Here is a 25214-nt window from a genome sequence, read left to right on the forward strand (position 1 = left end):
GCCCCCAGCCCGCCCGCGGAGGCCCTGCAGGGCAACCCAGGGGCTGCTCCGCCGCCTTCTGCCGCAGCTTGTCCTGGCGTGGGAGGGCCCCGGCTCAGGGAGAGAGGCCCTGCGTGGCTTGCAGCCCCCCTGCCAGTCCGTGTGGACAAAGTGGGCTGGACGACCCAGGCGGGACTGATTCAGTTCAAGGCCTCGCCGGACTCCCGAAGGCCTGCCTGGATCTGGGGTTTTGCCCTTCTCCTAGCCCAGGGCCCGGGCCTGCGCTGAATGACGTCCCGCCAAGGCGAGCTGGGCTTGTTACGGGCACCGAGCCGCAGTCTCGGAAAAGGAGCCCAGCTGCCGCCAGCTGGGGCCGAATGTGCCACCGGCAGCGGGGAGCGACTCCGCGCCAAGCGAGCTGGAAGAGAGGTCTGGAACTCGCACCACGTGGAGCCCCTGGAATGAAGGAGGCGGTTCTGCCCTTTTCCCGGAGGAGGGATGCGGCTGGCCCAGGTCCCGCGTGGTCTTCCTACACCCCGCTAAACTGACCCCCCCCCCCGAAGCGTCCTTCCCGCTGGCTTCAGTCCCTCGGCGCTCAGAGGCCTCACGGGCTGTCCGGAGAGCCCCCTCGCCCCCCTCCACCGGGCTTGCAGCAGTGCCTGCCTGCCTCCGCCCCTCGCTGCCTCCGTGGGCAGGCGGCCGCTCGAGGGGGCGGGACGCGCGCGGCAACTTTTGCAGCCAGAGAAGCGGCGGCGGCGGCGCCTGGCAGGAGCAGGCAGGCAGGCAGCGGCAGCGGCAGCAGCCAGAGGCAAACTTTGGACGCCGCCGACCCTGCGCGCTCGGGACCGGCCCAGGCGATCACTGCGGCGCTGCAGCAGGCGCAGACATGGCTGGGGGCACCAGCGGGGCCAGGGGCTGCCTGGGGGACGCCTTGCTGGGTAAGTGGTGGCGGGCCGGCGGGGAGGGAGCCGGCAGGTGCCGTTGCAGCCCGACGCGGGCGGGCGGGCGGCCGGAGCGGCCGGTCCTGCTGCGGGCAGAGAGAGGAGCGAGCGAGCGAGCGAGCGAAGAGCACATCCCGGCCCGGGCGCGGATCTAGCCGGCTTCGTTCCCAGCGGGGCCGCTGGAGCAAGGCCGGTGCGAACGCGCGCCCTTCCCCGCGGGGGGTGCGGGGGCTGCGTCCCGGCTGGGACCTGCAGGTAGGGCTTCTCCCCGCCTGCCTCTCGGCTCTGCCGCGGCAAGGCAGAAGCTGCCGGTGCCCTCGAGCTCGCAGCTGCAGCCCCGCTGCAGGCGTCCCGAGCGCAAGTGCCGGAGCCGCGGGCAAGGGCCGGGCTGGGGGCGGGGGCGGGGCATCTGCTCCTGCTCGGCTTTAGCACACTCTGTCGCATGCCTCCCCCGCCGCCCCCCTCGCCCCCCTCGCCCCCCCCCCCCCCGCCGCCGCTGCCGCCGGGCTCTAATCTGCATGGAAGCCCAATCCGTCATCTTTCACCTTTTCCGTTGTATGGTTGTATGTTCGGCGATAGGAAAAAGTATCTAGATTCCACGAACACTTAGGAGTGCATTTGCTTGACACGGAAAAGGCTTGTTCAGGCATGACGTAAGGAAAGGACTCTCACCACTGTCTCGTGACTTGGTATCTCTCCGGTGAGAAACTCTGCAGGAGGGAGCAGGTTAGGAGGCGCCCAGGTGCTGCCGCTCCGGACCCGGTCTCCCCCCCCCAACAAAGTGTGTGCGTGTGGGGTGGAAGTGGGGGTGGGAGGATGACGAAAATAAGCACAAAGAACATTCAACACTCACCCTTGCAACTCTAGCTCCAAGCCCCCCCCTCCCCGTCCCGCTCTGTGACAGTGCCAGTCTGGATATTGACAAAGTTAAATAAATTGCAATTAAGATATGGATCTATTTTCCAAACCCAGTGTTGGCAATGTCAGTAAAGGGACTTTCCTTCTGTATGAGCCAAATGCTTCTGGTATCCAAAGAGTTTCATAATATCTGAAATAACAAACATCACCACACCACCGCCACCGCCACCACCACCAGTCTTGTGGCCCCTTAAGGACCAGCAAACGTAGTCTGGCACAAGGCGTTGTAGACACTGATGGATCTGATGAAATGGGTTAGGGCCCACTAAAGTTTATGCCAGAACACATCTGTGCCACGAGGCTCTCTGTGGCTTTTGGTACAAGAGACTCACACAAGGGCTGCTCCTCTGGGCACCATCACACCTCGCCAGGGCCCCTGGCCTTTTCCCGGGCAGCTTCCCCCCCCCCTGCATCTTCCTTAGGCACACCTGCTGACCCACTCAGCCTGCCTGCCGTATGGTTGACAATTGCTCTGCTTTGCATGGGTGGTGCCCTCCAGAGGATTTAGATTACAACTGCCATAAGGCCAATTATTGGGGATTGTGGGAGTTGTAGTCCAAAAGATCTGGATGGCTCCAGGTTGCCCCTCTCCTGTGCTGGGTAGGCCTGCCCTGCCGTGGCTCAGCCCCAGCATGGGTTTCTGCGGCCTGCACTCGTGGGGATGTCCCCACTGTCGCTTCACTCAGGACTTCGTTCATCAGGGCAGGAGGGCTGCTTCTGTCCTCCTTGGTGCTTGGGGATGGTGCAGGATAGGTGCCTCCAGTGAGCAGCCGGGCTGGCTCTGGATCACAAAGGAAGTGGCCACGATCCCTACCATGCAGCCTTCGTTGCTCTGCTCTCCTCCTCCACTCCTCCCTGGCCTGCTCCGGAGTGAACAGGCCACAAAGCTAGTTGCTAGGCAAGGATGAACAGGGTGCTGATGGTGTCCAGAAGCACGTCCTGGTTTGGGTGAGGGTGAGCCGAAGGAAGCAGAATCCAGACCACCAAGATGTGCTCCTGGAGCGCAGCAGAACGGCTGATCCAGGAATGGGAGTGCAAGCGGCTGGGGGTGGGAGTGGGGGTGGGGGTGGGGCTCCACTGCAGCTGCTCTTGGGCGCAGCATTGAACCTGGCGACCTGAGGGATGGCTGCTGTAGGGCTCCGCTTCTGCACCTTGGGCTGGGGCAACAGCTTCCCCTGCTCCCTGAGATGTCAGCTCCAGCAAGGGTAGCAAATCTGTAGCTACCTCTCCTTTGGGGGACTATCAGGCATGATCTCTTTGTCTGAAACTGAAAACTGTTCAGCACGTGCAGCTGGTTCAGGATGGTGCAGCCAGACTGTGGAGGAGGAGGAGGAGGAGGAGGAGGAGGAGGAGGAGGAGGAGGAGGAGGTGGTGGAGCAGCTTCCTGGGAGTGACCGGGCTGGTTTTCAGTCCCTGGGAATGGTTGCACTGGTTTCCAGTTTGTTTCTGAGCCCAATTCAAAGTACTGCTTCTTGTAATCTTTAAAGCCCTAGATCACTTTAGAGCCAGGTTACCTGCAGGGCTGTGTGCTCCCATGCAAACCTGCCCAGGAGATGCTCTCCTCTGCACCCTGGCAGCCCCTGAGGTGCCTTTGGCTGGGATGCAGGAGCGGGGCGGTCTTCTCAGCAACTTCAACCAGGTTCAGGAAACACCTTCCTAGTGAGGCCCACTTCTCCTCCCCTCCCCCTCCCCCTCCTCTTTCTGATGAGCTCTTGCTGATATGCAAAGTCCTCCTGACTTTGGCCTTTCGTAGCTGATTGTTCTACTGCTTAGTTTTCCATTTTTATTTTTGCTCTCTTTGTATTTTTGATGCATTGTTTTGTTGTAATGTGGTGGTTTTGTGAATGTTTGCTGCCTTTGGCTTCAAGTACGGAAGGATGCGATACACATGTCTCTTACTTAGTAAACAAACATGAGAGCAGCAGTTAGTCCCAGGACACTAGATCCTGGCATATGGTGAATTTCCTGGCAAGGTCTTTGGGAAAGGTGGCCTCGTGAGCTCCCTCTCCAGCAGTGTGCTGGGATCAAGATCCACGTCATCCGATGCACACGTCGCATTGTGGTCATTTTAAATTCTTTATTACATTGGTAAAGTGGTGTCCCCTGCCTCTCCACTTTCATTCAACCCCCATCCATCCTGTGCTGTAGATTCAGGGGAGACGTTGGTGACTTGGCCACCCTGAAGGTTCATGACTTGCAAGCGGAGCTGTGGCAAAGAATTTCGTGTACCCTCACTGTCCGGGCGTTTTACAAAACAGCTTACTGTCTAATCATTGACACCGTGTGAGAAAATGGAGAGAGGGAAGGCCAGGCAGGGTTACCTGGGGTGGTAGTTGAGGGGGGGGGCAAATGTGATTGCTGCTTGCACCCAAAATAGCAGCCCTCAGAGCCGAGCTTCTGGAAACTTACGTCCTGTGCCAGGGAGCAGACTTTGCTGAGATGTTGCCCTGTCCAGATGAGTGAACGGCCTCTCCAGAGCCCCATGGATGCCCCTTCCAAGGATGGCCCTGCTCTTTGGGGACAGGTGCCCAGGCTCCGTGGCTGGCTGACTCTTCTGGGGTGGCCCGTGGCCCTCGTAAGACGTGCCTCGGGAGGTGAGGATTTCTCCATGCCTTTCTGCCAGGAACTAAGGCGAGGAGGCGATGAAGCCTCAGGAGGCCTCCCTGCAACCCTCTGATGTGCTGGAGGAGGACTGGGCACATGTCTGCTCCTAGTGGAACTGGTTGCTCAGCAGCCCTTTCCAGGAAGATGGTTTGCCTCCCATGGCCCTCCTGGCGGCTCTGGAAAGCCTCCTTCTCACGCAATGCGGGTTCCAGATGCACCAAGCTCAGAGCACTCTCTGAAGAGCATCCTTGGGCTCATTTGGTGCCATCGGAAAGGCAATGTTTCCGCATAGGGGGATGGATGGACAGACAGACCCAAGGTCTCCTCGGACACAGCTCAGAGTCAGCAATGCAAGATGGGACTTGTGCTGGTGGCAAATCAGCCAAATCTTTGGGCTTTGCCCCCTGTGCTAGGATGTGCCATGGGGCACTGGCAGGGTGGAACATCAGAGGATGGTTTAGGCAGGGTTGGACCTGGTCCATCTAGTTCAGCTGCACTTGCCTGTATGGATGGGCAGTGGCAGCAGCACCTTTCCAGGGTCTCTGGAGAGAAGGGTCTTTCCAAGCCCCCTGGCATTGCCCCCCCGGGGCCCTTGGCCTGCATGTGGGCACTCTACCCATCGAGTCGGTGCCCTTCCTAGGGCTCCTGAGGGATGCTTCCCACCAATCCTCCTTCATGCACACACTTCTGAAATCAGCCCCTTTCTGAAATCAGCCCCTTGTGCGAGTGACTTATGTGCAGCAGCCCTTTCCCATGGATTCCATGGATGGACTGTCCAGGCCGGGGGGGAGGGGAGATGCTGCTGCTGCAGCTGCTTCCTGGAGAGGTGGGAGAAGCTGCTGTGAAGAGCCCAGCATGGCTAGACAGAAGCCCAAGGGCCTTGGGAGGCTCCGGAAGTTGAGTGGGCCCAGACGAGTGCATCTGGGGCTGGGGAGGTTGGAGAATAAGTTTGGATTTCTATGAATCTGACCCAGCAATTCTGCAGTGGACCAGCTTTTCCCAAGTCACATGGATTCCATGGACTTGTGGACCATTTAAATTGGGGGGGGGATTTTATGCAAATTTGGTCATAGAAAAATACTTAAAACAACAACAACAACAACAACAACAACAACAACAACAACAACAACAACAATTATAGCAATACCAGCCAAAAATGCACATTTCCTCCATAGGATAAAGCATGAAAGTACATTTTGGGGGGATTTGTTTTTCCCCCCACAAGTGTTATTTTTGGCAAATGCAAATTTTGCACACATTTAGGAAATTACGGGTGAGACAGACCCAATCCATTGAGTGGACAATGGAACGAAAGGCACCTGACAATCTGTGAAGTGCATCGAGGTGTATATTTTACAAATCCTTGTGCCCCTTCACTGAGGTTTCGCCTTTGCACTTCTGATCTTCCGGGCTCGGGCTGGGCTTCTCCTGCACTTTCGGAAGCTCTGACCTGCTGCCAGTTGCTTGCATACCCTCCGGCGGATGGATGAGGGTGGTTCTTGGCTTGAGCTGCTGCAGCAACCTGGATCTCCAAGGCCTTCCCGCAAAGTCGTAGCAAGCCGGCCAAGGCACTGACACCTATCATGGCTATCCAAAGTCCTGCAAAATCTGGATGATGCAGCAGGGGGCACCTGTCCTGCCATCAGACGCCTCAGACGGAAGCACCGGAGCTGTTACGGTGCTGATTCTCGGCCTGGCGCTGGGGCTTCAGGTGGAGCGGGGCTGCTGCTGCGTCAGCCTCTGCATCCCCTCGCTCTCTTCTTAGAGCAGCCAGGGATTCAGCTGGGGGGTTTGCAGGGCAATTTTCTGACTCTGACCACAAACCAAGGTCTCCCTAGCTTGGCCTTTGAACCCGTTCTTGGGTGAAGGTGGGGAGGCTCCTGCCAGGATGGGGGAAGAAAAGCGCTCTGGCCTGGCGCTGGGCCCCTACAACAGTGGAGAGCTGAGGGCTGCAATCCTTGGGTACTCACTGTTCTCAGCTCATGCCAGGTGTGTGTGTGTGTGTGTGTGTGTGTCAAGGAGTCTGGGGTTTTGGCTGAGCCCGCTTGTCAGGCCAGAGAACCATAGAATCATAGAATCATAGAATAGCAGAGCTGGAAGGGGCCTGCAAGGCCATTGAGTCCAACCCCCTGCTCAATGCAGGAATCCACCCTAAAGCATCCCTGACAGAGGGTTGTCCAGCTGCCTCTTGAAGGCCTTGAGTGTGGGAGAGACCACAACCTCCCTAGGTCACTGATTCCATTGTCATACTGCTCTAACAGTCAGGAAGTTTTTCCTGATGTCCAGCTGGAATCTGGCTTCCTTTAACTTGAGCCCGTTATTCTGTGTCCTGCACTCTGGGAGGATCGAGAAGAGATCCTGGCCCTCCTCTGTGTGACAACCCTTTAAGTATTTGAAGAGTGCTCTCATGTCTCCCCTCAATCTTCTCTTCTCCAGGCTAAACATGCCCAGTTCTTTCAGTCTCTCTTCAAAGGGCTTTGTTTCCAGACCCCTGATCATCCTGGTTGCCCTCCTCTGAATATGCTCCAGCTTGTCTGCGTCCTTCTTGAATTGTGGAGCCCAGAACTGGACGCAATACTCTAGATGAGGCCTAACTTAGGGCCGAATAGAGAGGAACCAGTACCTCACATGATTTGGAAGCTATATTTCTATTAATGCAGCCCAAAATAGCAGTTGCCTTTCTTGCAGCCATATCGCACTGTTGGCTCATATTCAGCTTGCGATCCACAACAATTCCAAGATCCTTCTCGTTTGTAGTATTGCTGAGCCAAGTATCCCCCATCTTGTAACTGTGCATTTGGTTTCTATTTCCTAAATGTAGAACTTGGCATTTATCCCTATTAAATTTCATCCTGTTGTTTTCAGCCCAGCACTCCTGGGCTGAAAACAACAGGAAGAAACCTGGGTCCTTTGCTCAAGCCTGGCATCAGTGCTTGTTCTTCCTCTCCATCCTAGGGAGGGGGGGGGAAGACTAGGGAGAGGGGGAAGAGAGAGAGGTGTACTGCAGCAGCTCTGGAGCTGGAAACCTGAAGGTCATCTGTCAGCTGCAGTGTGAGGCAGAGCTTCTGCGGAACAAGCTGGGCTTTCTTGGGCTGAGGTCTTTTGTGGGGACACAAACAGCCCTGTGGGGAAGGGTCCCTCTGGGCTGGGCAAGAGCACAACTGGCAGAAATTTGGGAGGGTACGTGGGAGCATGCAAGTGCATGAAGCAGGAGTTGGCAGGGGCCCTTGGGCTTCTCCCTGCCTGCCACTCCTGCCGCTTCACCCTGCCTTTTGCCCATCCCTTGCAGAGGTGCAGCGCCAGCTCCTGTGTCGTTCTCCCTGGAGTGTGTGGAAGGCAAAGCAAGAAAGTGGGGCCTCACTGCCCTGAGGATCTTTGCCCCTGGCTGGTCTTCAGAGATGGCCTCTGGCTTCCCCATGTGTGATGACTCCAAGCTCCGCTTGGTGGATGAGGGTGCCTTGGTGGACTGGCTGTGCCCATTTTCACAGAGCTCAGCAGAAGGACCACTGCAGCACCAGCTAAGCCTGCAGAGGCCTCAGGGGTGGGGGTGGGGAGAGCAGGGCCCTGAAGGGACAGCCGCCCCACAACCCCAAGAACCCCTCAGCCTGACAATTTAAAAGACGGGACAAAAAAAGGAAAGTGATTCAAAGAGGGAAGAACGCAGTCAGACATGAGTTGTTCAGTTGCCATGTTCTTATCACGACCGGTCGGAGTGGACACAGCTCAAAGAGCGGAAGCACCAACCCCTGGTGGCCTCTCAGCTGAGCAGATGGAGTGGCCCTGCAGCCTCCTGCCTCTCCCTCTGCTGCAGCCTGATGGAGTGGCTAATGCAGGAAGGGCAAACCCTAATGAGGCTGGCTTCACAGGCCTCCTGATGGCTTTGCTTCTCCGCCCTGCCGCAGCCAGATGGTCTCTGTTCTTCAACTCCAAGTCTTCAAGTCTCCCAGCGGACTCCCATTCTGGAAGAATTCAGGTTCCTGGCTGTTGGTGTCTGCCCATCAGTCTTGCGTCTCTTCATTATTTTTAAATCCTTTGGCAAACAAATGTCCACTACTCTGAAAAGTTTAGATAACATTCTGGTAAGCAGGTTTCTGATGCATATCTCCTCTTCCTGTTATCTTGCTGGTTGATGGTCAAGAGGGCACATCATGTTCCTGTGTCCATATTTGGGAGGCATCAGAAGTGTAAATCAAGTCTCAGTCCTGCCTCTGCCCAGCTCAGGGTCATCCACGCATATTCAGCTGGTGGCACGTTCTTCTTGGTACAGAAAGAACAGACCAACGGTGGCTGATCACCATCTGTTATACGCTCCATCTTCCATATCCTTTGTGAACAAAGTGTCCCATGTGTCCAGTTCTGACAAAAGTGCTCTCCTGCTTTGACCAGAAAACAACATTCCTACCTGGGAAGCAGGTGGGAATGTTGCATTTGGCCGTGATGACATTTGGGTGCCTTTTTGATGCCAGAGGCTTGTCAACCCCCATCCCTCAAGTGGCTGCACACCTCTAGTTGTAAAACATGCCAGTCTCTGGGGACTTCGGGGCTATTTTACAAATCCCAGCAAATCCCAAGAGGGTTGGATTCAGATGGAGCTGCATTTCCCACACAAGGAGAATTAAGCAGCAGAGCTAAACTGTTGCACAGTGTGGCTAATGGGCAAGGTGGCCCTCCTGCCACTTGCTCCAGCAGTGCTGGCTGCAGCATCTCTCTTGTGCTGAACCACTTACTACAGACCACTTCCACACACACACACACACACACACAGTGCATGACAACTGCCACATGTTGTGTGACATCCTGGCTGCTCTGTGGGGCAGGAGCACAGTCGGCAATCCTGCACAACCCCGTAGTCGGCATACAGAAGGTCCCAGGTTGAATCCTGGACCTCTCCGGCCAAACATGCCAGGTGGTGGCGGGTTAAGGGGAGGCCCCTTCCTGCCAGCCCGAGGCCCAGAGAGCAGCATCTCTAGGCAGGGCTTGGACCAGATCCTGCCTGAGGCCCGGAAGAGCGTCCACAGTACTGGGCGAGATAGACCAAGGGGGGCTGATGCAGGGCAAGGCAGCCTCCTCTGCTGCACAGGGCCACTTCCCCTTGGCGTGGATCCTGGCCTCGGTGGACAAAGACCCTCACAGCCTGGCATAGGGCAGCTCCCTGTGTCCCCCCTTGGGGAGGGCTCCTGTTTTCCTGCGGCGGACGTGGCGATGGTGATGGGGCCAGGAGGGGCAGGATGCATGAGACCGTGCAGCCACTCTGCTCGCCACTCCGCCTGCCCCCCACGCTCTTCCCAGTGGGTCTCCAGTGGAGCTGCCCAGCCCTGCTCATGAGCCCTGCTGCCTCTGTTCCCTCCTGCTCAGGCCTTCTGCTCTGCTCCGTGACGCTTGCCTTGGAGGTTTCGGTGGGCAAAGCTCCTGTCATCTATGTACAGAACGGCACTGACGTCCTTCTGCCCTGCACTTTCACCTCCTGCATCGGCATTGACAGAGCCAACTTCACCTGGATCCGCAATCACACGGAGGTCTGTGTTCCGCAACCGCCTGGGGCTGGGCTGGCTGGAAAGGCCCAGGGCATCTCAGGTGCATCCACCGCTGATGGCGCTGTTTTCTTGTGGGTGGGGGTGGGGTGGGGGTGCTCTTGAATGGGTCCAAGGTGAACAGCTGGTTTTTTTTATCATGATAGTTAGCAGTCCTGAAGGTCCCGTGTCTGGGGCACAAAGGTGGGCCACACATTTTTTTAAAATAAAGAAAAGATGAATGAAGGTCCCCTCAAGTCTCGCACCTCATCCCATCACTGCATGGCAGCCCCACAGAACTCTGGCTGTGCACCTAGCCAGCTCTAGCCACTCTGGGGGCATGGCGTGCTGTCCGTTTGCTCCTGCTTTCCCTGGCTGAGGTCCGGGAGGGAAGGATGGTCCATCTCCATCCCCCCCCCCTCTTGCTTCTGGAGCTCGTCAAGAGAGTGCAGCCACCCGGCCACCCTCTAGAGCCTGAGCCTCCCAGTATTTGGGGCATGAGAACAGATAGCGGAAGGCTCAGCCCCAGCATCCCCCGTTGCTTGTGAGTGGCCGCTCATAAATCTTGGCACGAGAGGAAGCTGAGCTGTTTCACACCTTGCCCAGGAGAACGGGGCCCTGTGTGTGTGTGTGTGTGTCTTTAGCTCTGAGACAAGGGGCTGGTTTGGCCGTGGGCAGGTGGGAGCAGCATGCAATGCAGGAGGGGGTCTCCCAACTCTCTTCCTGCCCCTGAAAGGCCCTCTCCCCTCCCCTCCCCTCCCCTCCCCTCCCCTCCCCTCCCTCCGGCTGAGCCCACAGTGACTCTTTATCACCAGGGTTGGTCTCTGCTTCACTGAGCCAGGGCCCTTTTCCAGCCCTGTGTTTTGTGAGCCATGTGGGGCAGCCCTTCCCCTGAGAAATGCCATCTGTTCCTGGCTTGACCCACATGGTGGAGGGAGAGTGGGGTCAGGTGAGTGGGTGGGGGAAAGCTCCATGGCCAGATCCTCCACTCATTGGCATTTACCTACTGCAGATCTTCAAAGGGGTCGTGAAGAACAAAGACTCCAAGCCGGAGCCCTACCAAGGCTACAAGTATGACTTCAAGTACAGGCTCCCTCCTGATGTTGCCCTCAGCAAGGACAACCGGGAGTTCAACATCTCCCTCGAGCTCCTGGACGCCGAGTTCAGCGACTCTGGGAAATACACCTGCTTTGTCAAGAACCCAAAGGAGAAAAACGCCAATCACAGTGACACCATCACCCTCAAAGTGGTTGTGGAGTGTGAGTGCTGGCGGGGCAAAGCCCGCCCCCCCCTCAGCACTGCCGTGTGCCGTGTTGGGACAGCCACACCTCTGGCCTGGGTTCTTGAAGCCCCTTGGCTGGCTCGTGGCCTGGCCCAGCCTGTGTGTGCAGGCAGGGCAGCTGCGTTCTTGCCCCCCCACCTGGGCCTCTCCTGACTCCCCCCTCACGTCTTCTCTGCTCTCTCGCAGTGGAGAAGGTTGACAACACAGTGACGAAGATTATCGTGTCAGTTGTGGGAGGCGTCATTGGGCTGCTCATCCTCATCATGGTGATCAAGAAGGCCACCCTCTTCATCCTCAAGAAGACGCGGCAGAAGAAGTGAGTGCGCTTCATCCTCCCCGCGACCTTCCGAGAGTGTGGGCTGGGTGGGTCAGGAAGAAGGCACTGTGTAGTGGGGCCAGGCTGGCACTCCAGGCATTGCTTCTGTGGGCCCTGGGGGCAGGGGGGGGGAGCATTGGTCTGGACGCCTTTCCTTTAAGGATCAGCAGGGGGCAGGGAGGCCTTGGCGCCTGGCCTGGATGGCTGCTGCGCCTTCTGGCCAGCCCCTGACCTCTGAGTAGCTCCAGCACCTCCTGGCCAGCCTGGTCAATGGGGGAGCCCGTTAGGTGTCCTATCTGCCCCACAAGTGCCCTTGTAGAGAGCTGGGCTGGGGCTGGTGAGGAGGTGTGGGAGACAGGCAGCGCCTGTGTCATCTTTGCCTGCTGCAGGGAGTGCCTTGTGAGCTCCTCAGTCAACGACAACACGGAGAACGGGCTGGCTGGCTCCAAAGCGGAGCAGAAATCCACCCCAAAGGCCTGAGGCCAGCACCGGTGGGGCTCAGCCACCCACCGCCCCAGGATCTGGTGACCTGCGAGGCTCTGAAGTCCAGGCCTGGGGGCGGAAGAGAGTCGACTGTTTCCAGATGATGGATGCTTGAGACACGATTCCATTGCATAGCTTCTCAGATGAGACGGCAGACTCTGGGTGGCCGGCGGGGAGCGGCCGCCCAGGGCCAGAGGATGACAGGGGGGAGGGCCAGGGGTTGTGGGTCGAGCAGGCCTTGAGCCACAGCTACGCTATGTGGGGCTTGGCCAACGTGAGCCTGGGCAAGAGTCTGGTCAATGACACTGGGCACTCAGCCCTCCTGGGCAACGCAAGGAGGCGAATGGGCTGAGAGCCTTCAGGGGTGCTGGTGCTGGGGGGAGCACCCTCCTTTCTGCCTGCCTGAGGAGCTGACCTTGCCTTTCTAGAACAAGGGGGCAGGGGGCGGAGGCAAGGCAGCTGGGCTAGTTGGCCAGGAGCTGTGCAGTGGGGTGGAGGGGGCTCTCCCCACGCCTAGGGCCCATTACCATTTTGCTTGAATGTCCACTCAATTATTTGGTCTTCCCTGCAGCCTGAGGGAGGGTGGAGGGGGCTGCAGGTTGCACCCTAAACTGCCCTCCTGCTCTCCCCCCCCCCCAACTGCTTCATAAAGGTCCAAAGTCTTCACGGTACGGCTGGAGGGGAGGGATCCACCCGGCTGCCTTGAAACTCAGTGCCTGGGGCTGTGGTTGCAGGGGGTGCGTGTGTGGAGGGGCTTCTCCCCCTCCTCCTCCTGGCTCTGGGCAGCAGCCACTGTGGTCCCTTTGTTCCGCCCCTGCTGGGGCTGGGGGGAGGCAGTGATCCTGCTGGGACTGAAGCGCTGCGCTTGTGGTCCTTGCCTTCTGGAGGCCCTCTCCCTTTGGACCAAGGCCGCCTCCGCTGCGCAACAAGCCCGCCCTGCTGCCTGGCTCTGCCCCTCCTGCCCAACGTGGCTCCCCAGCCCTGCGTGCCCTCTTCCTCCTGGGCGGCTTCAATGGGCCCGAGCCCACGGAGTCTCTGCCTGGTGTGGCTCAGGAGCCACACGGAAGGTGGGAGAAAAAGGCGCCTCGCATTCCCCCTGCTCTGCTGGCCCTACATCCAAGCTGCCTGCTTGCCTGCCACAGCAACATGGAAGAGGGAGGAGCAGAAGCCCTCGCCTCCTCCAGCGGCGTCGCCCAGTGTTGGAGCGGCAAGAAGCCTGGGTGGCGACGGGAGGCACCCGGCCCTGACTGGAGGAAGTAAGAGCTGAGTGGAGCCTGGAAAGGCCTTCCCTCCCTGTAGCCCCCTGCCCAGGAGGCGCATGCAGGAGAGGCGTGAGCATGTGCGGTGAGGCCTTGGCACAGAGGCCTTGGCAGTGCATCCGGCTCCACTGGGCACCTTCAGCACCTGGGATTTCCGGTGTCTTCTGAAGAGAGCTGGTGCTGGGGGCCAGAGGAGGAAGCCAGCACTGGGCGCCAGGCAGCGCTGTGGACCCTCACGGGAGCCCAGCTTTTGGCAGGATGAGCGAAACCTCCCACCTTTTTCTCCTTGTAGCCATGGGGCCTGGACTCTTTTTTAAAATCGCAACAGCTGAGCATGTGCAAGTCCTGCTCAAAGTCCTGCTGCCCATCAGAGGCTGTTTCTTCTTCCTGGCCCAGCTAAGTCCGGATGTCCCAAGCTCCTGAGGGGCACGGGGGGAGCCCCGCCCCTGCCGAGGCTTCTGGTAGAGTTTCCTCTCCCTCTCCTTGAGCTTAAGCAAGGCTTTAATGGACCGAGGAGGTTCATTGCCTGTGTATTTGGCCAGAAACATGCCTGAGCTGCTGCTGCTCCCCTTGGGGGGTAGGAGAGATGGCCAGGCAGCTGCTTCCCCCCCCCTCGTACACACACCCAGGGGCAGTGGTCTGGTTCTATTCCTGCCCCTCCTTCTAGCTTTTGGGGGTGGCTTAGAAACAGTCCCATCCTTCTTCTGTGCCTCAGTTTCCCCAGCTGCACATTGGGGATAATAATCCTGACCTACCTCGCAGGAGGCCATAAGGACACTTAACTCATGCCTGTTGTCAGGGGCTGGGGTGGGGGGCGGGGGGGGGGAGGCTGGCAAACCCAGAGTTGCAATTCTGAGGCTGGGCAAGCACCGCGGACTGCATGCCACTCTCTGCTTCCCCAGTGGAGGCAAGAGGGCGTCTGCTCCGGGTTCTGCTCCCCTGCTTGCTTTCCTCCCATCCCCCACCCTCACCCCCACCCTGCGGCATGGAGGTGAGAATAGCAATAACAGCACAACCAAGCCTGAGCCGGCAACTGGTCGCGCAGTCAGAGGCCACCTTCCTCAGGTGAATGAGGGCCACACCAAGGCCAAAGACACCCCCCCGCCCCCTATCACAGCAGCTCCCGGGCGAAGCGAGCAGGCATTGGCCAGGGCGGATTCTGGCCAGGGTGGGGGTGGGCCCTTGGCTGGCCTATCAGGTGCCCCTTCCCACCATCCCCCCCCCCACTTTGATTCCAAGCTGCACAATTGCCCTGCTGGGGGAGAGGGGCAGCACTGCTCTGATGTGGAAGCGACTGGTGGGCAGGCCTTCCGCTGCCGCCACCACTGCTTCCTTCAAGCGCTCTGGCTGGCTCGTTCCCTGCCTGGAGGATGCTGGTCCCTGCGGCTGCCTTCACAGGTCCTTCTTCTCCAGGCCTTGCTAGGTCTTGGATGGGGGTGGGGGAAGAGACCTGGAAAGGGCTTTCCACAGCCAAGCCGGCTTGTGCTGAGGGCCCTTGTGGCCCCTTTGGCATGACACCCCCATCCCCTGGGCTCAACACGGGCTCCATGAATAGAAGAAAGTTGTCTGGAGCAGTTTGGTGTGGAGCTCTACTGCTTCAGCCAGAAGCCCCCCCCCCCCCGCCCTGCCCTGCCCTGCCCTGCCCTGCCCTGCCCTTAAATGGAGACGCCTTGCCAGCTGCCTCCGCTGGAGCCCACGGGGCCTCTGTCTGCATGTGCACACGCATTGCAGGGCTGGCGCCAAGGCTGGGCCAAGCACAGGTGCACCTGGACAGTGGGTGTCACCTCCAGGACCTTCCCTTTTGCACTCTTGAGCTGTAGTCGGCTTCTTTGCCTTGAATGAAATAAAGTTTATGTTTACTACTGAGACTCCTTCAGGCTGTATTCCTTTGTGAGTTGATGGCACGGGAGGTGTGTGTGTGTGTGTGTGTGTGCGCTTGTGTGGATGTGCGTGCAAAGTACAAGATTTGGGTTCAAGCATGCCCACACACAGGGAGCTGCACTGGAGCCTCTCCTCTTGGTCCTGAGCTGGGGCAGGCCCATTGCCTCAGCTGCCCCCACAGCAAACCAGGCAAGCCGCCTGAGCCAGAGGGGCCATGGAGCTGGTCTGGTCTTCGGGGAAGGGTCACTGCATTTACCGGTCCTCTCCTCCTCCTCCTCCTCCTCCTCCTCCTCCTCCTCCTCCTGCTGCTGCTGCTGCTGCTGCTGAGAACTGGAGGAAGTACAGCTGCTGTATCTTTTGGGGGGCACACAAATGGGCACGTGGGGCTGCTGGACTCCTGGCTCTCCCCCAACCTCAACCCCTGGTCCTTCTGCCCTGTCTTTCCTGGTCCTGTGCCCCGCTTGGCCTAGCTTCTGACCCCACTTCTCTTTATGGCTGAGGTGCTTGCTTATTTTTTTTTTTTATTATTATTATTATTATTATTATTATTATTATTATTATTATTATTATTATTTTATTTAAATCATTTTTATAGCGCCACCTCACCATTTCTGGCATTGAGGCACTTTACAATAACATATAAAACAATTCCATTAAAACCCTCAACCCACATTAAGACAATTCCATTAAAACCCTCAACCTTAAATCATTAAAAGCCCTCAACCCCAATCTAAACCACCCCTCCCCAAACTCTTGTGAAAATAAAAATGCCTTACAAAGGTGTTTGAAGCAATTGAGATGGGAGCCTGTCTAATCTCCAGTGGCACATTATTCCATAACTGGGGCCAGCCACTGAAAAAGCCCTGGCCCCGGCACATTCCAATTTGTAGTGGGGGACCGTCAGGGCACCCTGCTCCTGAGAGCGAGTCTGCCAATGGTGAGACACAGGAGAGAGGCGAGGCTCAGGTATCCAGGACCCAAGCAATGCAGGGCTTTATACATGGTCAACATGACCTTGTAGCGCACCCTAGCAGCCACCAGCAGCCAATGGAGCTCTTGAAGCACCAAAGTGGTAGAAGACCACTTTGGGAGCCCCTTGACCAACCTGGCTGCTGCATTTTGTAGCAGGTGTTCCCCAGAGTAGGGTGGATGTGCTTTCATGAAAGGAGGGAAGACAGAGGGGGGGGTGCTCCTTGAAGCAGTTCCCCTCAAGCTGTGCCCAGCCCCTGCCCCCCACTTTCTCTCAATGCCAAAACACAGCAGTAGTCAGCCACTGGCATTCCCACCCCCCCACTCCCCAGGACTCCACAGCCTTATGGTGCAAAACCTCCTTCAGTTTATTTGGCCCAGAGGCATTTGTCGATGTCCAGTAGGAGAAAAAGTGTCCGAGCTGGACTGAGCATCCTTGGACTGCCCAAGCAGATGTGAGCAGAAGCCGGGTGTCCTTCAGCCAGGGCTTGTAGACAGATAGCCTGAAAGGCACAAGGCTGGCAGAGCCCTGGCCATGCAACTGCGGGCCCCTGACCAGGCCTAGCCCCTGGCCCTCTCTGAAGTCGCTCCAGGACCAGTGGTGAAGTGGTCAGTGGTGGATCACAAGGAAACACGTTGCCCAAGCACTGCTAAGATGGCAAAAACGGACAAGCAGCAGAGCAAAGGGGGCCCTGCCTCAGGCCATGCAGCAGCAGCAGCAGCAGCAGCAGCAGTCCGAAAGTTGGGGATCCCTGTCTGGCCCCTTGCTGCAGGCTCCTTCCTCCAGCTGGCCCCTTGAGTTTCCCTGTGGCCCCAGTGGAGGCTGCAGCGTGGCTGGAAGGATGTCCTCTCCTGCACACATTGCTCCAAGGGTGGGCACAGGATGGCCAGCCCCGTTTCAGGGCTCTGACTGGAAAAAGAAAGACCCGTCACCTTGGCCTGGTGGTTACTCGAGGCAGTGGCAAGAAACCTCACCATGGAGGATACCTTTGCCCCACTGTGGCCACCTGCAGCCCTGGGCCGCCCCACCATGCAGGGCAGCAGGGGAGCGCTACTGACCCTGCGGATGGTGTAGATCCAGTTGAGGTAGGCCTGGACTTTGGTGTAGACTCCAGGGGTGCTGGGGCCTCCGCAACCATGGCCCCAGCTGACGAGGCCCACCACGTGCCAGTGCTCCTGCTCATACATCAGGGGCCCCCCACTATCTCCCTGGGGGGAAGGAAGAGAGGTTGCCGTTGCTTGCCAGCAGGGTGTAGGGCACTGTTGAGATGCAGGCGAGTTCCCTCTTTGGTCAAGTCTGTGCAGACAGGAGTCCAGGAGGCCAAGAGCTCTGCAGCTCCAGTGGCCGTCCTAATTTGCCTGAAAGGCTGGCTGTGCCTCGTCCCAGCCCAGCCCAAGCTCAGCTCAGCATCAGTGTCCTGCTTCTTAGAAAATGGGAGCAGGTGACTCCCCCCCCCCACCCTGCCATGTCCCCTCTGGGATGGGTGAGCTGGACATGCAGGGCAGGGTTGCGGCCTTTGACCTTTGCTCTCTGTTTACCTGGCAGGTGTCGGCCCTGCCTTGGTCATGGCCGGCGCAAAGCATCTTCCCCGTGACTTCCCCCTGGTAGGCGTCGGCTGCGTTGCAGCTGCTGATGTTGACCAACTCCACCTTCGCCTGCTGCAGTGTCTTAGACAGTTTACCTGCAAAAGGGAGAAGCCTCATATTCTACCGGCTGGTCCTGGAGCATTATTCAACATTCCGGTTGCCCATAAAATGGACGGCCAGAGTGGTTTGTTCCGAGCCGGCTCGCCCGCCCCTCAAGGTCCTGCTCTGCGCAAGACAGCACCTCCGTTGAGGGGTCAACCCTGCAGCCCAGCCCCCACAATCTGTTCATCTCATGAAGGCTGGCCCACGTCTTCCTGTTGTCGATGGCAGGACTCTGGCTGCCTGGGGGGTGGGGGGAGCGCTTGTCCACCTGCTGTTCTTTTTGGGGAGCTGCACCCGGATGGGCGATGCTGCAGGAGCTCTGGGGCAGCCTGTAATCAAGAGCTTTGCCTCTTTGCTTGCTCCTGAGGCAGCTGGAGCCAAAGGCCTGGCCGGGCCTTTTGCCCTGGAAGAGGTGGGGTCCCGCCACTCTGTCAGGAGAACGTGCACATGTGGAAGGAAACCCACCGTTCTGCCTGGTGTACCCCCAGCCTGTGACCCACAGGGCAGTGCCTGGGGCTATTTCCTGGTCAAAGAAGGGCAGGCAGATGGGCCTCACAGACTCTGCTGCAGGAAGAGAGGGAGAAGTCAGAACTGGGCAGGGGGCAGCCCCCCCAGAGGCCACGCCAGGCCTGCAGGGGGCTGGGGATGGCAGGAGAACAACTTTCCGTCCTAGCTGAGGGGGCCTGGCTGGAGAAATGAGGGGAACACATCTTAATTCATGCCGCTGTGCCCTGGGCTCAGCTGTCCTCCCAGCCAGTCCCCTCAGCCACCAAGCTCAGGGGCCGAGAGTGTCTCTCTCACCTGGGGTGCTCAAGGGGTCTCGCAGCTTGACCAGGGCAATGTCCATGTCTTTGGGAAACATGGACTTGATGTCAATGACGAAGACCTTTTCCACAGGGACAGCCGTGGTGCCTGAGAGAGTTTCGGAGCCGCCTTTCACTTGCCACTGCTCAGTCAAAAGGTGGCTCCTGAGAACAAACAGAGGTGGCCGATGAGCCCTGCCCCCCGTGTGGCAAGAGGGGCACTGAGCAAGACCCACTCTGGGGGACTGTCATGGGCAGGGTGGGCAGTGAAGGGAGGCTAGCTGGCTGGGCCGGCTCCTGGGCCATGAGCGTAGAGTAGAGGTCAACCACAATCAGAGATTTATTCTCCAAACCTTTACTGTGGTCCCCATGGATGCCCCAACTCCATCACCACTTCCAAATCTGCCCCACACCTGCACCCTCCACTCCCTCCTCCAGAGATCCTAATGCAGGTTGCTCTTTCTCTGCCAGCAGTGAGGAAAGAGCCATGTGCATCAGGACCAGGGGCCGTGTAGGTGTGTGGGTGTGTTCGTGCGCTGGGCTTGCATTCACCCCTGTATTGATGGGGCAGAGGGGTGGGACTTGATGGCCTTATAGGCCCCTTCCAACTCTACTCTTCTATGGTTCTATAATTCTAGACTCCTGCCCTGCTGGGTTCCCGTCGGCATTCGCCTGGTCGCTGACTCACCGGAAGCAGTGTGCTGCTGTCAGAACCCATTGGGGGTCAATGAGGCTCCCGCCACAGACGTGCTGTCCCTTGTGCTGCAGGCTGGCCTGCCACGGCCACTCCTCGATGGAAGCTGGGTCCCCGCCCACAACCCGTGGCAACCTCAGATTGTTGCCGCAACCTGTATCCGAACGGCAGACAAAGCAGAGTCTGGGCTCAGCACACAAGGCTCCCTTGGTGCTGGTGCAGAAGGCAGGAGAGGGCGGCAGGCACAGGCCCTTCCCCACAAGCACAGCCGCCAAAGATCCCTGCGCACTCACAGGCAGTCCGGCTTCCTTTTCAGGGCCAGGTTGAGAGGTGGGTGTGGGGGGTTTGAGAGGTGGGTGTTTGAGAGGTGGGTGTGGGGGGTTCTGTGTTGCTGAGTCACGCTCTGCCCCGCCATGTTCATTCATGCCTGGAGACAAATCCGGACATGCACACATGCGCCCAGCAGAAGCCATGAACCAGTTTCCCCCTGGCCCAAGATGCCGGGTGTGGGAATTGGGCTCCCGACTCTCCAAAGGGGCTGCCCACATCCTGGAAGAGGGACAGGCGAAGCCACAAGGCAGCAGCGAAGAGGGGACAGGGGCCGTTGTCACCCCCCACCGACCCCGGGCCAAACCACTGGCAGGCTGGCTCTGCCCAGCCAAAGGAAACCGCACCTGGCATGGTGCCTCCGCAGACTCTACCATACCTCCCCCCACTCTGGCTGTCAGGTGAGCTGGCTGCCTTGGCCATGTGGTCAAGGCAGCCATGGGCTCAAGGCTGCTTGTGGGATCGCTGTTTTGTATTGCGCTAGCGGTGCGCAGTCATACTCACTTGAGCAGGAGAGCGAAACAACGAGGCCAGAGAGGCACTGCCTGCAAGAAAGAGGGTTGGTTGAAAGTGACCACCTGGTGTGGGCAGCTTCGGAGGCTCCGCTGCTCCATTCTGCCTGCTGTACTCATGCAAGGAGACCTATATGAGCCCCCCCCCCCCGGGACCCTTTGCCTCTGCCCTGACCAACAGTCTGAATTGTGCTGGGCCTTGTGCAGCTTTCCATGGGCACAGCAGGGAAAGACCGTTGCTCCTTTGGTTTGGCCACCAAAAGCCACGTAGCCCCTGAGTCCCTGGCCCTGCGTACAGGCTCATCTGGATGGGGGCACCCGAAGTCGGCCTCTTCCTTCTTGCACCAAGCCTTGCTGATCCACGTACAAAGGCTTCTGCTGTGCCACCACATCTATCTTAATCTTGTGGCATCATGAATGCATCATGGTTTGCCCTGCTCGGGCACTGGGCCCCCAGCAGTTGCCCATGGATGCCAGGTGGTGGCCGGAACAAGAGGGATGAGGTGAAGGGCCAGGCCTGGCTAGCAGCCAGGAGACTCTGGCCTGCTGCAGGTCATTCACCCTCTTTTGTAAGGTGGGGATGAGGCGATAGGATGGGCGGGTATGTGTGTGTGTGTGGGGAGGGGGATTAGTCACTGAATGCTCTGAAGGCAGAAACCAGGCCCGAAAGCCCCTCCCCTTCCCCAGCTGCTGTGCCTCACCTCCCTGAGAAGTCTTGCCAATGGAGCTCCTCCCGCCGCAGGACCACCTCCGTGAGAGGCAGCCCCTGCGTGTCTTCGAGCGCCACAGCCCTGAAGGTGGGGACACTGCAAAACAGGCAAGGGCTTGGTGACAACAGTGGCACGCTCCAGGGGCACGCGGTCTCCCTCCCTCCCTGCCTGCAAACACTGCTGCAGGTGTCAAGGACACCAATGGGCAGGTAGGCAGCCCTCTGCTGGGCCTGACATGCGGTTGGAGGTTTGCCTCTGCTCAGCAGGATGACGGGCTCCCCACGGCCAAACATGCGCTGATGGTGCTTTGACATGGGCGCTGGGCACTCCCTTCCTGCCCTCCCGTGTTGGGGCCCCCTGTGTGCCAATGACAGTCATCTGCCGTTTGGAAAGACGTTGTCGGGGAGGCCTCCTTCACTTGGGTCCCTGTGCATAAGCGAGCCCTTCTTTCAGTTCAAGCCTAGGACCCAGCTGCATGCATCCTAAACTGTCACAATCAGGTTCGCACTCTCTGCTGCAGAAAACGTGCAGGTGATTTACCTGTGGGCCGGGTGCAATAGGATAATGACAGACTTCTTCAACAGCATTTCATTGCAAGGGGGAAGGGCCCCGCGTGTGGTGCCTGGGGGGAGGACAGTGCACTGGGCTGCCCCTGCTTTCACATGGGAAATGCGGGAGGGTCTGGAGCAGACCCTTTTGGTGTCCTTACCATGCCTCATTTATGGAAGGGACCAAAGGACTTCTTCTTCCACACAGGACCTGTGTGTGTGTGTGTGTGTGTTTACCATCCACTGAAAATCTTTTAAGGAGGAAATGCACAAGGCCTTCAAATGGCTAATGCTAGGAGCCCTCCATCAACCAGAAACCCTCCCTGGACACTCCGTTTACTGCTGGGGGACAGGGAGGCATCCAAAGTGGGGCCAAACCTGCCTGCCTGTCTTTGTCACCAAGACGCCTCTCACTGTGCCTAGCAGTCATTGGCCTGGGTTGGGGGGGGGGGCAGGAGAGAGCGAGCGAGCGAGCGAGAGAGATTGGCAGCTAGGCTGGACTGAGATGCTGCAGTCAAAAATCGCAGCACTACAGCTGCAGCAGTTGCTGTCAGGCTGCCAGTCCCAGAATGCAGGCTGCAGTGCAGAGACGCAGGCAGCAGGGCAGGGGACCCCAGGCGGTGCCTGCTGAATTCCAATTAGGACAGGGGGGAGGGGGCTGCTGTCTCCTCCCTGCCCCCCATCATGCCTGCAGTGATTTGCGAGTTCTGGCCAGAGGGCCCATGTTCTGGGGCTGCCCCTTGGCCGGAAGAGAGACATCAGGGGCAAGAACGGGCTACGTGGCCTGGTTTTAGAGGCTCAGAGAGAGGACAGGGAGGCATTCAGCTGGTGACAGAAGGAGCTTTGGTGTGAGGAAACCCTCTGCGGCTCATTTCTGCTTGTGTCGCAGCTGTTCACGGCCCAGGATCAAGGGGCTGGGAAGCTGTGCCTGCCATCAGCTTGGTGGCTGTCAGCGAGAATTCCAGTACATCCAAAATGAGGCAGAGCTCTTTCAAAACTGGGGGATTCTGGGAAATGTAGTGGGCATAGCGGACAACAAAATGACGTTATGCCAAAGGAGGACAGCTGAGCCCCTCTCCCTCCCCTGTGCAGAAGAAGGACTTTTGGCAGGTTTGTTGTGGGCAGGAGGGAGACCCACTGCTCCTGCTGGTGTTCCTTCTTTGGTTCAGCTATGAAGGATCCCGCACAACGTGGCTGGTTGCTTCTGCAGGACATCTGTTCTTTGGAATTGGGGCGGGGGTGGCTTTGACTCTGCTCTGGCCTCAGGGCCACCTGCCCATACCTGCTGTAGCCCATCTGCTTGCATGCTGCTTCGGCCATGGTGATCTTGAACCCATCATGGCAGGCCCATGCCCAGGCACCCGTCTCTCTGTTCCGCACTTGCAGGCTCGATCTGACATGTGAGAGACGGACTGGAGAGAAAGAAGGGGAGGTGTGGGAGGCTGTCAGTTCTTGGCTTCCTGGCCTGGAGCATCACCTGCAGGCCCACAGACGTTCTCCCCTCCCTCTGAGACCAAGCCAAGGACTCACCTCCCACTGGGGGCCCATCGGGCACCTGCTGCACACAGCCAGCTTCGTCCTCCCCCCAGGCACAGTCCACTTGCCCATCACACAGAAGGTTGAGGGGGATGAACTTGAAAGTATGGCTGCAGAAGAAGTAGTAGGACCCCACCGCCACCTTGACTAGGAGGCAGAAAGCAACAGTGAGTGGCTTGTAGGCCTATGTGTGTGTGTGTGTGTGTGTGTGTGTGTGTGTGTGTGTGTGTGTGTGTGTGCTTCTGGGATGCTCTGAAGTCTGGGGAAGAGCTGGAACTCCACCTGAGCTCTCTGGACAGCCTGGCTGGCCCCATGCATGGATGCCAGCTAGATGCATGTGTCATGGCACATGAGCGGGCCTGGAGGAGCTGTAGCTGGGTGGGATGGGAGCCCAGGAGGGAACGTGGACATGGGCAATATTGTCTCTCTCTCTCTCCCGCTCCTTCTCTCTCTCCATTTTTTGCTTTGAAGCAAAGGCAAGCATGGGAGAGCGGGGTGGGGAGGAGGTGTCAGCAGAGACACAAGGAGACCAGCTGGCCCCCGTGGGATGAGGGGCTCTTACTGAGAAAGGCGACTCCAATGAGCGTAGCGATGCTCAAGATGGCTGCAATGACGGGGACGCCAATGTGCAGGAACGCTTGCTTGGCTGTTGGAGCCTCCTCGTGCACGAGAGCAGCATCTGTGAACAGAGAGAGAACCGGGGGGGGGGGAGGCCAGGGGCTTCAGCCAGTGCGGACTCTCCCTTAACAGCCCATCTCCAGAGCTTAAGATGAACTAGATGCTGTCATGGGTCCAGATCTCCTGGGCCCGCTGGAGGAATCCTCTTCAAAAGAAGAGCTAGAGCTCTCAGACACAAACTGCAGCAAGGAGCAGGTCCACGCCAAGAGTTCGGGAGGAGCCTGGGCCCTCAGGTGAGATGACCATGGGTCCATGCCTGCAAGTGGTGGGGGAGAGAATCCATCTCTGAGGTGGATGGAGTGACACCCCCCCCCAAAAAAACCCAAGAATGACAGTGTCTCTCTCAAGAGAAAGTCCAGAACAATCACTGTGTGGAGGAAAGCCTTTTTTAAAAAAAAGAAGAAGAAGCAAGTCTCCTCATGAGTAAAGGATTCCTTGTGAGCAGGGGCCCCCTTGCCAGGAGGACTACTTCCAGAGGCTTCTGATGTGCTTTGCCTTGCGCATGGTGTGGAGGGAGGGACAGAGTACAGAAAATACTTTTATCCCTCTCTTAAAATACCAGAGCCCAGGATCATAAAGAAAATGAAGCACCTCTTCACACAGAGGAACTATGGAATTTGCTACCCCAAGGTGTAGTGATGGTCACGAACTTGGATGACTTTAAAATGGGGTTAAATAAATTTGTGAGGGATAAAGTACTGGCCATAATGACTGTGTTGGAAGCTGGATTCCTGAATACCAGTTGCTGAGGAACCCGAGTGGGAGGGTGCTGCTGTGGCGCTCCTGTCCTGCTCCTGGGCTCCCTACTGGTGCTTCTGTGTGGCAGAATGCTGGGCAAGATGGGCTTTTGGCCCAATCCATCAGGGCTCCTCTGCTGCTCTTACCTCTGCTGTTCAGTGGCTGCTCGGTATCCTTGTCCTGAAAAGCAGAAGGAACGGCCATCAGGGGCCACGAGGGCAACTGAGAGAGCCAGGCGAAGGTCAGCCTGCGGAGCAGGCCTCTCTGGTTGTGCCTGCTTAACTATGGATTATTAACTATGAACAACCTGGGAAGAGAACCCATGGTTTATCGTTGGGTTGCGAACTCTGGTGTGTTCGTGGTTAACATCCCAGAGTTAAACCACAATGCAGGGTTTGCACCTAATGACATCCCACAATTCAACCACAACCCATGATTCAATGACAACCCACAATTCAACCACAACCCAGGCTCAACCTGTACCCTGGGTTGTCGTTATGTGTGAGCCAGTCCAGAGAGCATTCTTCCCCACTTCCCAGCTGTGGCCAACACTTGCTGCCACACAGCCTCGTGATTCTTGGCTTCCAGTTGCAAATAGATGCAAACCAGATCTCCCTCTCTCACCTCGCACAATGCCAAGTGCCCTGGACATCCACTCCTTGCCCCAGAGAAAGGCAAAGCCCTCCATTTTCCACATTACACCTCAGCCTGCATGGCTCCTGCAGGCGGTTGAGCAGCAGGCAGCAACTCCTCGGGTGCCTGCCTTGTGGCAGCTTTCCTTTGGCCTGGGAGGCTGTTCCTGGGTCTCCTGCTTTGCTCCATCCTGGCTTCTTGTTG

The 25214-nt window shown here is 58.1% G+C and overlaps 2 protein-coding genes across 2 annotated transcripts; one reads left to right on the top strand and one right to left on the bottom strand.

The window, feature by feature from the left end:
- The first annotated feature begins 865 nt into the window (after positions 1–865).
- Positions 866–12163, top strand: SCN4B (sodium voltage-gated channel beta subunit 4). Its single transcript, XM_063139033.1, has 5 exons — positions 866–917; positions 9798–9958; positions 10965–11211; positions 11421–11550; positions 11940–12163. Exons 1-5 carry the CDS (start codon positions 866–868, stop codon positions 12028–12030), a joined length of 681 nt encoding a protein of 226 aa, XP_062995103.1. The 3' UTR covers positions 12031–12163.
- Positions 12164–16891: 4728 nt separating this feature from the next.
- On the bottom strand, positions 16892–24581 carry TMPRSS4 (transmembrane serine protease 4). Its single transcript, XM_063139034.1, has 12 exons — positions 24524–24581; positions 23524–23640; positions 22956–23108; positions 22708–22837; positions 20869–20973; positions 20160–20200; positions 19323–19482; positions 18633–18799; positions 18297–18392; positions 17682–17824; positions 17202–17351; positions 16892–17052 (listed from the first exon to the last, which is right to left on the bottom strand). The coding sequence occupies exons 1-12, from the start codon at positions 24579–24581 to the stop codon at positions 17041–17043; spliced, it is 1332 nt and encodes a 443-aa protein (XP_062995104.1). The 3' UTR covers positions 16892–17040.
- Positions 24582–25214: the final 633 nt, after the last annotated feature.

Source organism: Elgaria multicarinata, chromosome 12 (assembly GCF_023053635.1).
Source record: "Elgaria multicarinata webbii isolate HBS135686 ecotype San Diego chromosome 12, rElgMul1.1.pri, whole genome shotgun sequence".
NCBI lineage: Eukaryota > Metazoa > Chordata > Lepidosauria > Squamata > Anguidae > Elgaria > Elgaria multicarinata.

Excerpts from the sequence above, each read along its gene's own strand:
- TMPRSS4 (XM_063139034.1), bottom strand. The coding sequence starts at position 24,581 with ATGGCCGTTCCTTCTGCTTTTCAGGACAAGGATACCGAGCAGCCACTG. Across the intron at positions 20,201-20,868 it reads TGGCAAGACTTCTCAGGGAG|GCAGTGCCTCTCTGGCCTCG; the intron begins GTGAGGCACAGC and ends TCTTTCTTGCAG. Across the intron at positions 19,483-20,159 it reads TGTTTCGCTCTCCTGCTCAA|GTTGCGGCAACAATCTGAGG; the intron begins GTGAGTATGACT and ends GTTCGGATACAG.
- SCN4B (XM_063139033.1), top strand. The coding sequence starts at position 866 with ATGGCTGGGGGCACCAGCGGGGCCAGGGGCTGCCTGGGGGACGCCTTG. Across the intron at positions 9,959-10,964 it reads GGATCCGCAATCACACGGAG|ATCTTCAAAGGGGTCGTGAA; the intron begins GTCTGTGTTCCG and ends TACCTACTGCAG. Across the intron at positions 11,212-11,420 it reads CCTCAAAGTGGTTGTGGAGT|TGGAGAAGGTTGACAACACA; the intron begins GTGAGTGCTGGC and ends GCTCTCTCGCAG.